Raw genomic sequence first — 13,211 nt, 5'->3', positions numbered from 1 at the left:
ATGTGTGGTATGCGTGGGGTGTGAGGTGGGAGGGTGTGCGCGCGAGGCGTAGGGGTGTGTGGGTGGTGCTGAGGGGTGTGTGTATTTGTTTTCAACACTTTTGCAGGGGTGTGTGTGTGAAGTTGTTCAATGTTCTCTAAATGTAATGTAAAAGATTGACATTTCACTCCTTTATGGATTGCCTAACTGTGATCACTACAATGGAGTCAAATTTCACTCTTTTGAGAGTGAATTGCTCCCCTTTGCTTTTTCCAGAGTGACTTTCATTCTTACCAAGGTGAATAAGCCAAATCGGCATTTGAAGTTTGCAATGCATTGTGGGACAGTGTTTGCAGTTTGGGACACTTTGCCCTCTGACCTATTGAGAAAAATTGGTTTTTATGCGTACAAAATATAATCTAAAATGTTTTACAAGAATGAAAACAAACCCAAAAAACATCATTATTGTATAAATTAATTATTTAAATATTTTGAATGAGAACACTATGGCAATAATAAAGTAATTAATAATAATAACAGCAATTTCCACGATATGTCAGAGGTCAAATAGACTATGCCATAGTCGATTTTTGATAAATAAAAATGTTATTAATCATGATGAACGCATTCAGTTGAACTCGAAATTATACTGATATTTAGTACATCAAAATACTAGTTTAAAATGGTTATGAAAACGTTTAGGCTATATAATTATATTTGTGACAGTAAAAGTAAAGTATAGGCCCTACGTAGGCTTATATTATTGAATGCAACATATCATAATGGCATAATTATAATGACACTTCAATACTGAACAATTCTAATTTTAGAATCTGCCAGTTTATTATCCGAAAAACCGACTATGGACTTTCACTTTTAAGCAGAACTTTACCCCGGACTCACACACTGTCAATCATACTTGTTTATCAATAAAATCTAACCACAAGACTGAGCATGGTGGTACAATACGCGCTAGATGCATACGTTCATCCACCAGCACAAAAGCGCCGCATTCCCTAGATAGTTGTGTACCATGTATAGTTATAATGGTACCAGTACGCGTCGGGAGGATTTAAACAATAACGAGATCTGGGCGACCAATCACAAGCCAGATTCATTTTTAAAGATGCATTACATCATCACCAATTTTAGTTAGGCCAGAAATTGGCCTAACTCTCAAGGCAAAGTCAGTAGTCCACTTGGGAAGCTAACAAACAGCGGGCGTACGGTGACTGAAAAGATCAGTTGTGAAAATCTATCAATTGTGCACTCATTAATTAAATCAGAGTTTTAAGTTTAATGTAATAGCCCGAGTAGTGCACAATTGGCAAGTGGACTACGGAGAAGTCTAGAGGTCAAAGTGTCCCAAAACTGCTCTTAAAAACAGGAAGTTACAATAGCGATTGGGCTTATTAACCCCTTCCAGGGTGAAATTTAATAAATTGTCACTGTTGTAATTTCACTCCATTGTAGGCAATCGTATCTGAGTAAAATGGTCTTTTATCACTTTCACATTTAGCGAGTACATTCAACATCTAACCATCCCGACCCGCGGGAAGGCATATCATATCAAGGCAACATTTGGTTACAGGGGAACGCGAAACTTACACTACAATATTTACCAGACATTTCTTAATTCACAGATGATGGTGGATGCGATATCGCTATTTTGACGTCGCCATTGGATTAACACATAATCATGAAATCTTCACAAACAATTCTAAATTTGTTATGTGGTGTCAAAGCAAAATTATCTTACTCTAAAACCGTTGGGGTTCTGCAAAGTACCCCACTGCAAGTATGTTAATTGTCCATTTATAATCGCTAACCGTGTATTGTGAATGGGGCTGTCAGCCCTGTATCTTCGCCAGCCTCGTACGTCCGTGTTGCGTGTCCTATGCCGCCTGTTAATTCAATAAATATCAGTCCCAAAACATCGGCAGATTATTGAAATTAAAACCCACTAAGAGACATTTTTTCCGTGAAAAATCTGTGACCGCTTGACAAATCCGTGAAAAATCTGTGTTCGATTACAGATTTTTCAATCGGTCAAAGATTTTTGTCTCCTACTAGTGACCTTTGACCTTGCCTGTACAGCAGCATGTGTTGATCTATGGGAAACTGTACACATTAAAAAATTACATTTCTATCAAGAAACCAACGGCGAATGTGATTAGGATCCACAACTAGAGTTGGTATTATGGATTTTATGCTGGTTTCATACTTTCTGCCGCTTTCCGCTTCATCATGCCGCTTGCACTTTTCTGCAAGCGGAGCGGCACATCACTCAGCGGCAGCGGCACGACTATGAAAGCCAATGTTGCCGCTCAGCATCGCCAAAAATCGATGCTGGTATCACCGAAGCCCAACTCACGAAATTTCAACGCATTCAAAACAAAGCTGCTCGCTTGATTTTCGGTATTCGTAGGCGCGATCATATATCACCGTATCTCACCCGTCTTCACTGGCTCCCAGTCAAGCAGCGAGTTAACTTCAAAATTCTTGTTCTCATGTATCAGTGTATTATTCAGTGCCCCTACCTACTTGTCTGAGCTAATTTCTATGTATAACACCCATTCCAGCAAACGTAATCTTCGCTCCTCCAAGGACGTTACCAGACTTGCTATTCCCAAGATCAAAATATCTGCAGGTGACCGAGGGTTCTCAGTCTACGGTCCTCGCCACTGGAATTCACTGCCCACTTCCATCAGAGAGGCCCCGTCACTGCAGATCTTTAAAAGGTACCGTAAAACCCACCTTTTTGAATTGTTGTAATTTCATTTGTTTTTCTTTAGAAATATTGTATGTATGTATGTATGTATTATGTTCTCATGTGTCGATCCGAGCGGCATCGCTCCTAAGTTCAATTGAATAAACTCCTAGCTATGCTGCTGCTTGGGCAAAGTGGTGGAGTGATCGATATATCGGCTTACCGCTGGTCATAGTCTCCTCCGCAGCCAGTTTGGTTACGCTCCCTCCACACAAACAGTCTGCCAATTGCCACTTATAACGCCGTTTCTTTTAAAGTAGCCGTCTAGCCGATCGACCAATTGAAAGCTTTGTTTGACGTCAAGCTGGATGACGTCGGCAGAAAACCGTTAGCGAATCAAAAAGGACCAGTTCGTGATCATTGGCAGACTGTTTGTGTGGAGGGAGCGGAACCAAACTGGCTGCTGTGGAGACTACGCTGGTCACCGCTAGAGTTTCTGGTGCGACTGCGCAGTGAAGCAAAATCGTCGTCAGAGCGGCAAAGCTGCAGGAAAGTATGAAACCAGCATTAGAATATTGACCTTGTTCAATTGAAATAAGACAAGCCAGAAAGTTATCTCCCACAGTAAAGGATGTTATTTGAAGGACATCGATCGTATTCAGAATGCAATTCGATATGTCTGATGTGCTCTCATGTCCCAGAAAAATACTATGGAAAGCCCTTAAACGCAGTGTAGCCATTGTCGTAGGAGTGTATTATTTTGCAATAGTCATGTTCCACATTTGGCAGTATCTTCCAAACTGTAAATGCACTTTGTCAACTCTCGATAATATACAAGAGTGGCAGTCCCTGTCAAATCACTCTCGCGTGTTCTCGAAGGAGGAATTATCCTGAACTGATGGAATTGAAGAATCATCATGTATTTCTACTTCTTCTGTCAATGATGAAGGATGACATGACATCAGCACCTATAAAGATAAATAAAAAAAATCACTATAACTGGATTATCGGAGCAAAATATTACAACACTTTTAAACTTTTAAAATATATATACTGCCCTGACTGTGTGACAAAAATTGCCAGATTATCCCAGAGAATATGTTACTACATCCACAATATATAAATGCTATTATTAACTCCAAAGCATCGATTGCAATTTTGATCTTAAAAGAGATAAAAACTTCAACTGTAGTAAATTAAAACGATCAAGTTCATTATATATTATATACGTAATAAATATATTATAATAAATAGAAGAAATGAAAGGGGCGAGGTATTTAAAAGAATTTTAGTGATATAGTCGACTTGATTGCGTCAGGCGTAAATGTAATCGTCTCAGATTTCATTTTCGTTTATTGCAGTTGATGTTTTTCATCTCATTCCGATAAAAAATAGTGAATTTAGCAGATGTGAACAAAAATCCAAAAGTTAGAGAATTTACTGATCTAGTCGACCCGATTACGTCATGCGTATAATCGTCCCAGATTCCATTTCGTTTATGGAATTGCAGTTTATTTGATTTTGAATCTAAGACATATTTCAACTACTCAATGCCAGAAGTGGGTAAGTGCAATAGCTGCCCTGTGAACATATGGCAATTTACATGCATTATATTGTACTCACCTACACATGGCAGCTATTGCACTTACCCACTTCTGGCACTGAGCAGTCGATTGATACAATGGTTAAACAAAATAAGTAAACTACTTGCTTGGATGCTGATGACGTAACAGGTGATACGGTAGCTGATGTTGTTAATGACGTAGTCACCGTGGATTTTGGCGGTGTAGCAACATATGAATTTCCCTGATTAACATGCGATCCAAAATGCAAAAAATACAAGCAAGCAAACAAGCAAGAAAGAAAGAAAAATGTTTATGGTTAGTCATTCAAAGAGTCTAAACATGCAAATTCTAAATTCAAACATGTAATAGATCATGTATCCTATGAGGTTATGGCAGGCAAATATATGACATCAAAATAAGGGGGTGAAAAACTGTATCATACGGTGTCTGATCTCCGCCAAACTCCCCCTTTTATAATTCATATCCCCAAATTTTAGTTTTCCCCTTTTGCGAAATGCTTTCCCCTTTTTCAAATATTTCCCCTTTTTAACTTTCCCCGTTTTCAAATAGTTTCCCCCTTTTCGACTTTCCCCCTTTTCAAATAGTTTCCCCCTTTTTTCAAATAGTTTCCCCCTTTTCGACTTTCCCCCTTTTCAAATAGTTTCCCCCTTTTCGACTTTCCCCTTTTTCATATAGTTTCCCCTTTTTTGCATCCCCCTTTTCAAATAGTTTCCCCCTTTTTTAATTTCCCCCTTTTCAAATAGTTTCCCCGTTTTCGAATTACCCCCTTTACAAATAATACCCCTCTTTATTTTCACCCATTTTGTAAATAGTTCCCCCTTTTTACAAATAATCCCCTTTTAACTTTCCTCCCGCTTTTCACAAATAGGTTCCCATTTTAAATAGTTTCTCCTTTTTAAAATAATACTCCCTTTTGTTTTTAATACTCCCTTTTGTTTGGGTACTCCCCGTTTTCCGTGCGTAGGCTTTACCAGTAAGCCTGGACCCTGGAGAGTACCGTGCACTCACCAGAGCTCATTCCGCTACATCCATTATTGGAAAGGCGTTCTACATGAATTTGGATACCAACGTAGGTAGATTTATAGCCTGTTGTGCAAGCGCCCGCTAAATTCAATGGGTTAGGGATCCGTCAACTTTTATGTACGTTTATAGAGGGGCTGTACAAAGAGCAAACCCGATATGATTGATAAACCAAATGATGTTCAGAATGTTAAACGGGTGAAATGGCATGCATAAATATTTATGCTGGTCAAATTCATAGCAATGATGTTTGAAAGTATGTGAAGAACTTGTCTATAAACAGGGATATGTCAGAGACAACAAAAAACTGGCTGCCATTGTTACAGAAGCCTAGATAGGCCTAAATAAGAATTGTTTGTGCTATATATTCAAAAGGTTTTTTTTAAAGTTAGCACCAAAGTTTAAAACAAGCGGTCTTAACAGTGAAATGACAATAAAAGCATACATTTATAAAACGGGCCTGGACAAAATGGGCATTGCATATTTATGACAAGTGTGGCTGTGTGATTTTATGCAACTTTATTTTTAAGCCAGTTCCGAGTAATTTTCGCTATGCTTTGTTTGTCAACAATCCCGTTAACAATAAAAATGTGCTTTCTAATCAAAGGCTCTATGGCATATATTCAATTGACCAGACAAATGAACCAGGGACTTCGGTCAGTGGTGCACGCCTCAAAAATCCAAAAAGAATTAGTAGGCCCTATAATGTTAGATGAAGAATTAAGTAGGAATTAAGCCTAGTCTTTTTTAAAAGTCGAGACAAGTCCAAAATAATAACGATTAAGGTTATTAATTATTTTAAACTGTTGTGATTTGGTAGTTCACAGCATCTTACGAATGGTAGTGAGCTTTGGCAAAATTGCATTGCTCAATTCATAGCGAGCGTGTAGAAGAATTAAAATATCACAGATATACAGTTATAGGTGCTGCGGTTCTTGAGTTACGTTGTGAAGAGTTCTGAAACAACAACACTTTTGTAAAACGTACATAACTAATTAACAACAATAAATTATGCAAGTTTGTAGAGTATACGATTTGTAGTATGAACTTTTGCAAAACATCAAGGTGATAATTTTCAATAATATATTGATCTAGATAATGAAAATCGATTTTAGGTTGCTTCGACCAACAATACCTCGTCTACCCTTAATAAGGCAATCTAATTGATTCGAATTCCAATCTCCTGGCCTTTTCCTGGGTCTATATTTAGTTGCATGATATAATTCAGATTATGATTTTTCTTAAATGTAGATCTATATCCTATAGAATTAGAATTCATAAATTACATAATAAGTATCATTTTATTCATTTTATTTAGCTCAAGAATTTGTATCAGACAATCACGTGCTTTCAACGTGTAGGCTGGACCTATTTCAATATCGAAGTACATGTATGCACGATCGAAGCATGAAGGCTGGCACTATAGATGGTCGGTGCCTACTGGTAAAGCCTACGCATCGTCAAACGGGGAATAAAAAAAGGAGTAAAAATTTAAGAAGGAGAAACTATTTTAATGGGGGACATCTGTTTTTAAAATGGTATTATGTAAAAGGTGAAAAGAAAATTCGAAAAGGGGAAACTATATGAAAAGGGGGAAATTCGAAAAGGGGGATACTATATGAAAAGGGGAAATTCGAAAAGGGGTTCTATGAAAAGGGGGAAATTCGAAAAGGGGAAACTATATGAAAAGGGGGAAATTGAAAAGGGGGATACTATATGAAAAGGGGAAATTGAAAAGGGGGTTCTATGAAAAGGGGGAAATTCGAAAAGGGGGAAACTATATGAAAAGGGGGAAATTCGAAAAGGGGGAAACTATATGAAAAGGGGGAAATTCGAAAAGGGGAAAACTATATGAAAAGGGGGAAATTCGAAAAGGAGGAAACTATATGAAAAGGGGGAAATTCGAAAAGGGGGAACTATTTGAAAATGGGGAAAGTCGAAAAGGGGGAACTATTTGAAAAGGGAGAAAGTCGAAAAGGGGGAACTATTTGAAAAGGGGGAAAGTTAAAAGGGGAAAATATTTGAAAAAGGGGCAAGCATTTCGCAAAAAGGGGAAAACTGAAAATTTGGGGAGATGAATTATAAAAGGGGGAGTTTGGCGGAGATCAGACACCGTAGTATCATGCCATTGAATGCTCTAAAAACATTCTACCCATTACTGATGACATGTCGAGGGGTATAGTCCGGGGGTATAGTGCACGAAAGCCCTATCTGCAATAGCTGCCAGGTGTCACATTTTTAGAATATGTACAATATTGAATACAGAAATTGTCGATTGTCTATAGGGCAGCTATTGCAGATATGGCGTTCTTGCACTAGCCCCTCAATTTCTTTTAGTGGCATAATATTAAGAAATTTTAGCTGGTAATAATGAAAAGGAAAAATAAAATTCAGATACAAAAAAGTGGAAATGATTGGTAAAACTATTCGTACTAAATTCGGTTAAGATATTATAATAATTATGTGCAAACTATATCACTACCAGAAATGGTTTATACACAAGCATTAAACATGCTAAAGCTATATACTGTAACAGTATTAGCAGCGTTTATATTCTTATTATAATAACAGAGTTCATAATTGAACTGTCATTTGCCTGTGGCTTAATGTGTTTGGGTCTTTATTAACTAATTAATCTTGGAATACTAGTAGCTTCATCAGTGTACTTCGGTTATATCTATAAATGCGCTTCTATAAATGCGCACGTGACCCACGGGCACGACATACCAAGACCAGCAAGCGTGACAAAATTCTCATGTATTGATCACTATACAGAAAGGCATAGGAACTCTGTAGATAAATACCATCAAATTTAAGTATTAATTGAATTGCAAAATTATTACACATTTTGCAATTCCGAATTTGTAATATGTTATCAAAAACAACATTTGAAAGTATTTGACGACGGAAAAAAATATTCAACGACGGAAACGTTTACAATATAATCACAAGGTTAAACAAAATAGACAATTTTGCTGCACAGCAATCTCATGTTGTCCCGCCTTTGCATTCAAATGTACAGAAAGACCACTCGCTATGTAGAAGGTTACTTCGAGACTTACTGTCCATAAGCTGTTATGGCAGCGCGGAGGTGGTCACGTGCGTATTTATAAAAGCGCATGTATAACCGAAGTACACTGTTCATTAGGAATATCCAAATTATTTCAGTATTATTATGGTGACAAATGCAATTTTCTATTCACAGTTTAGACAGTTTTGTAACCCGGGTCGAGAGGCCTCCTCAGCAATGCGATGATCCACCTCTTGTCCCACGAATATATTCCGTCACGTCTGATAGTCACAGTGCCCCTCTTTTTGACCCATTTTAGCTCTTATTATGGTCCTAATTGGGAATTGAATTCGGAGGCTTGTTGGTGTGATTCCATGTTGTTTAAATCGGCGTAATTATGAGGTGGTTGCATTGACGGGCATAAAAAGAGATATCACATAATGACCCGCTGGGGGCAGAAAAGAGCAAGAGAATGAAAGCATGAAGGCGGATCATCGCATTTATTTCTGAGAAACCTGCCCGACCTAGGTGTGACGAAACTGTCTAAACCGTGAGGAGAATGTGCATGTATTTGTCAACACAATTACTGATCTATTTTGTTTTAAATAATTTTGATAAATTTGCATACATTTCAGGCGTGCTACCAGTCACGGAATCTTTAGAGACATATCTCACTTACATTTGTCTTGACTTGTGGACACGATTTATTGGCATGGACAGATCCGCGAGACTTTGACGAGATTACAGACAGTCTCGTTCCTGAAGCTTTTGATACCAACGAGTCGTCTACCGATGAATTAGGATCGTATGGTTTTTGTCGCTTCGGTTGTAAGATGCCCAGTGGTATGAGGATCTTTTGCTTGAAGAGTTTGGTGGTCATTGTATATAGGATTGGGTTAAGGGCGGAATTGACGGGAAGTACAAATATGGCGAACCAGGCATACGCTCCATTGGAAACCTGTACACCTGTTACAAAAAGAAATGGCAAAATAAACACTTTTACTTATTTGGTTTTCTTAACGGTGATTTTTCGTGGATGCTGAGATTGTAAGAAACCCTACAAAAGCATTATAATGTATGTGACAATAACTTCATCTTGGTACAACTTACTACGATATATCTTTTATGTATTTCTAAAGTCGTGTTCACACGGTCGGACGTAAGTGACTTATTACCGGTAATAAGTGACTTATAACTGGTAATATTGACTTATTACCGGTAATAAGTGACTTATGTTCGACCGGGTGAACACGACTTTAGTAAAGTGGCACAGAACAGACAAAAGTACATACCTCCAAATGCAACAAATTTCATGATGATAATAGGCATCCAACAAAGAAAATCCGTGAATACGATGAGACCAAACCGTTTCACAAGAGGCCACTCTTGATTCTTCTTGGTTGACCTTCACAAAGACATACATACAAAATGAGTTGGTTATCGGTAGACCGAGATTGGCTAGACTAATTGGGCTATTCTAGTTGAAATTCATACACCCCTTATGGAAGACATGATCTTAAACTCCCACACAGGGAGTGTAGATTTCAAATGGAGTCACCCATTCAGGTAACCACATTTGATGAAGATTAATGTCTTCCATACATCATGTCTTCCATAGCTTATAAGGGTGCATCAAAGTAATCATGTATAATTTTATTTTACACGATCGCATGTTTAGACTGGACTATTCCAGTTCATACCCATGATACACCCCCTTATGGAAAACATGACCTTAATCTTCCACACAGGGAGTGTGGATTTCAGTTACCCGAATGGGTGGTTCCATTTGAAATCTACGCCCCCTGTGTGGGAGATTAAGGTCATGTCTTCCATAGGGGGTGTGTGGAACAGCCCGTTGTAACATGTGATGATATACTTCCGAGGACAGAATAACCAGCATATTGTATGCCGTGTTTACTATCATGTAAAACTGTGGTTGGCATATCTTTGGAATTAATGGTCAAAATCTTATCAAGCCTTGCTGTTACCAGTCTGTCTGAAGTTATTATATACCTGGTTTGGCAACTGTAATGTTGCGTCGTTGTGCAGCTTAATAAGGTCATTACAGTCCCGTACTCAACGGGTAGACATTCTGAGAGACAGTATCTTTATAGATATACTCTCGGCGATATAAATTTACCTAAAGCAATATAACAAACTCATAACATACCTCATTGCCAGACTTGACCACCGTATTGTAAGGAACATCTTCAGATACGCATACACAATGAAGATGAACGCCATCAGATTAAAGATAACAAAGATAATTAGCGAAAACTCCCATCCTTGTGCGTATGGATAATTAATCTGCAATGGAAGGCATACACCATTGGCACCGTAAAAATAGTTCCCAAAATATGCCGTGTGTAGTACGGGCAAGGCACCTAGCGTAATCCATAGGATCCACAAACAAACCATCAAAATGGCTGCTTGTCCCAGGAAACGGTTCTTGAATTTAAATGGATGAACTATGCAGATGAAACGGTCTAATGTGATCACTGAAAGTGTCATAACGGACATTTCACTGGAAAGAAAACTGAGAAATCCACATATTTTACACATTGGGCTGTTCCGCCACGTTATGTCATGTAGAATATAATCACCGCGGAAGATCATATCATAAGAGCCGATTATGATAAGATATAATCCCATGAGCAAATCGGCAACTGCTAAGTTTGTAATGAAAAAAGAATGAATACGGTTGTCTTCGCGGAGAAAGCATCTTGCAAGAAGAACACACAGATTGCCTATGAATGCCAACACGGCTACAATCCATACCGAAGAGCGAAGAAGAGCATTGGCCAGGAGATTCTTTGTAGACGAGATGCCATCAGTCCTTGGGATGCAATGGCGAACACGTGGAGCGTAACCACACAAATGAAAATGGTCGAAGTATCTGATATAAAAGAGACGTGGAGTAATTTGATTAATGGTCGAATTTGAAAATGTTTGAATTATTGGTGTAAAGGGAAAATTCATAATTTCATATACTCGTCGAATCAACAAGATAATTTAAATGCATACACCCCATGGAAGACGTTACCTTAATTTCCATACAGGGATTGTGAATTTCAAATGGGGTGCCCTGAATGTGTGACAGATTAAGGTCACGTCTTCCATAGGGGGTGTATGGATTTCAACTGGAATAGCGCATTATCGGTTCCAGTGAAGGTATAGTTTGAGCACAAGACTGTATGTTGTGGATATTGTGGAAAAGGAGTGCCCATAAGGCGTTTTGTTCACATAAAAACTTTATTTATGCTGTGTCTCAGCCTGATAACCTGGTACTGCCAACATGCACCGCAGGCTTTGCAAAAGAATAGGTCAGAAAGTTGAGTTGCGACAAGAAGCAAAACAACATCATAAACAGAGGCGAGGGGCAAAGTCATGTATTCGACAATCCTCCTGTAAAACGAACTGGCAATCGTGTTGCTGAAGACACAGCATCCTGTGCGGTAAACAGAAGATCGTTACAACAGTAAATGTTTCGACGTCAGGTAGACTGCTTTCTTGACTAAAACATGAATTATCTTCTATAAAAAGGGCAGGAAATGGAATCATGTATGACAATTCAGTATTTCACTTCTGCTACCTACTTGACAACTTCACTATTGTTATTTTTATGTATCTATGTATTTTAGTCGTGTCAATATGGTCAATGCCTAAAGAAATAAAAGAATAGTAAGAAACTTACACCCATTCCAAATTCAAGGGATCGTTTCTTCCCAAGGCTTCAAACAAGTCCGGAGGAAAGGACATAAATGGATTGAGACGTAAATCCCTGAAATATAAAGCATTTTATACTTATTTCATACAAATATGAGTACATTGGTATAAAATATTTCCACGAGGTGAGATCCGAACTGTTGACTGGATTTTCACCGAATGAAAATATTCTTTCAATTGTACCAATAAGAACTTTCAATATTTGTTTTATGTTTTATATAACTCATTATTATGTTAATTTTGCTTTTCTGCTTTATTTCATCATTCACCAGGACAACAAAATAAATTAAAAATGCGTTTATTTTAGAAGCAATACCCATGCCAGTCCAGGACTGGTAGCCATCAAGCTCGAAAGTTATCGCTACGTATACACGTTTAGTAGCAGTGCGTACGGTCTCGTCCCCTTCGAATGCATCTTGGCATGGCATGGGTGAACACAATCTATTGAGCACTCTGTAATCGTGGTGTGCAGTGGAAAATAAACAAATACACTCGAGCGGAGTGCAATAGTTTTTGCAGCTTAAGCTAAAAATAGCAAGAATTGTTAATACTATTAAATTGACCAATCACATAGCAAGAATCTTTGTATAAGTTGTACAAATACCGTATGTCTATATATTCCAAAGAGTTCATAATTGCCAAATCATGAGTAGCCAAATTAGATAATTATCATAATCATTAAACATTGAAATTTACCTGAATAGTTTTAATTAAAGAAAAATGATATCAGGAAAATAAATTACTTACAATCCCACAAGAGAGAGCAAAGTGTCAAGACAACCCATCTGAAGTGTGTGGATACTGTTATTTCTCAAATACCTGAGTGAAAGAGAACTATGTGGTAAACAAAATTGTTTCTCATTACATTTATTGGCTTACACTAAAAAACCCGATATATGATTAATGCTTATATGCTTGTTAATTTAAAACAATTGCAGTAATAATTGAATACTCGAAAATATTATGAAAGATTTCAAGTACTGTATATAAACTAAGCAGTTTATAGGTACTTCTTTAACATGTTCAAAATTTGTTCGAATTTCTATTCTCTGGTTAATTTTTCTTGTTTGGTTATACACGATTAGCCACCGCACGCATCTAGATATATCTAAAGCATTTGTTACAATAGATCATTGAATCATACTTCATACGCTAGAACCGTGGTTTAATTCAGAGGAAT

At 37.7% G+C, this 13,211-nt stretch overlaps 1 protein-coding gene across 1 annotated transcript in view; it reads right to left on the bottom strand.

The window, feature by feature from the left end:
- Positions 1-3,170: 3,170 nt before the first annotated feature.
- LOC140156492 (uncharacterized) overlaps positions 3,171-13,211 on the bottom strand; it is a 130,933-nt gene continuing 120,892 nt past the window's right edge. Inside the window, exons 17-22 of the mRNA XM_072179435.1 lie at positions 12,779-12,850; positions 12,000-12,086; positions 10,476-11,201; positions 9,598-9,710; positions 8,985-9,271; positions 3,171-3,657 (exon numbers count right to left, since the gene is read on the bottom strand). Of these exons, the coding sequence (XP_072035536.1) occupies positions 3,547-3,657; positions 8,985-9,271; positions 9,598-9,710; positions 10,476-11,201; positions 12,000-12,086; positions 12,779-12,850 (1,396 nt within the window). The 3' untranslated portion in view covers positions 3,171-3,546. The remainder of the gene's footprint in view (positions 3,658-8,984; positions 9,272-9,597; positions 9,711-10,475; positions 11,202-11,999; positions 12,087-12,778; positions 12,851-13,211) is intronic.

The sequence above is a fragment of the Amphiura filiformis genome, chromosome 7, assembly GCF_039555335.1.
Source record: "Amphiura filiformis chromosome 7, Afil_fr2py, whole genome shotgun sequence".
Taxonomy (NCBI): Eukaryota; Metazoa; Echinodermata; class Ophiuroidea; order Amphilepidida; family Amphiuridae; genus Amphiura; species Amphiura filiformis.
This window is presented reverse-complemented; position numbering and strand designations above follow the sequence as displayed.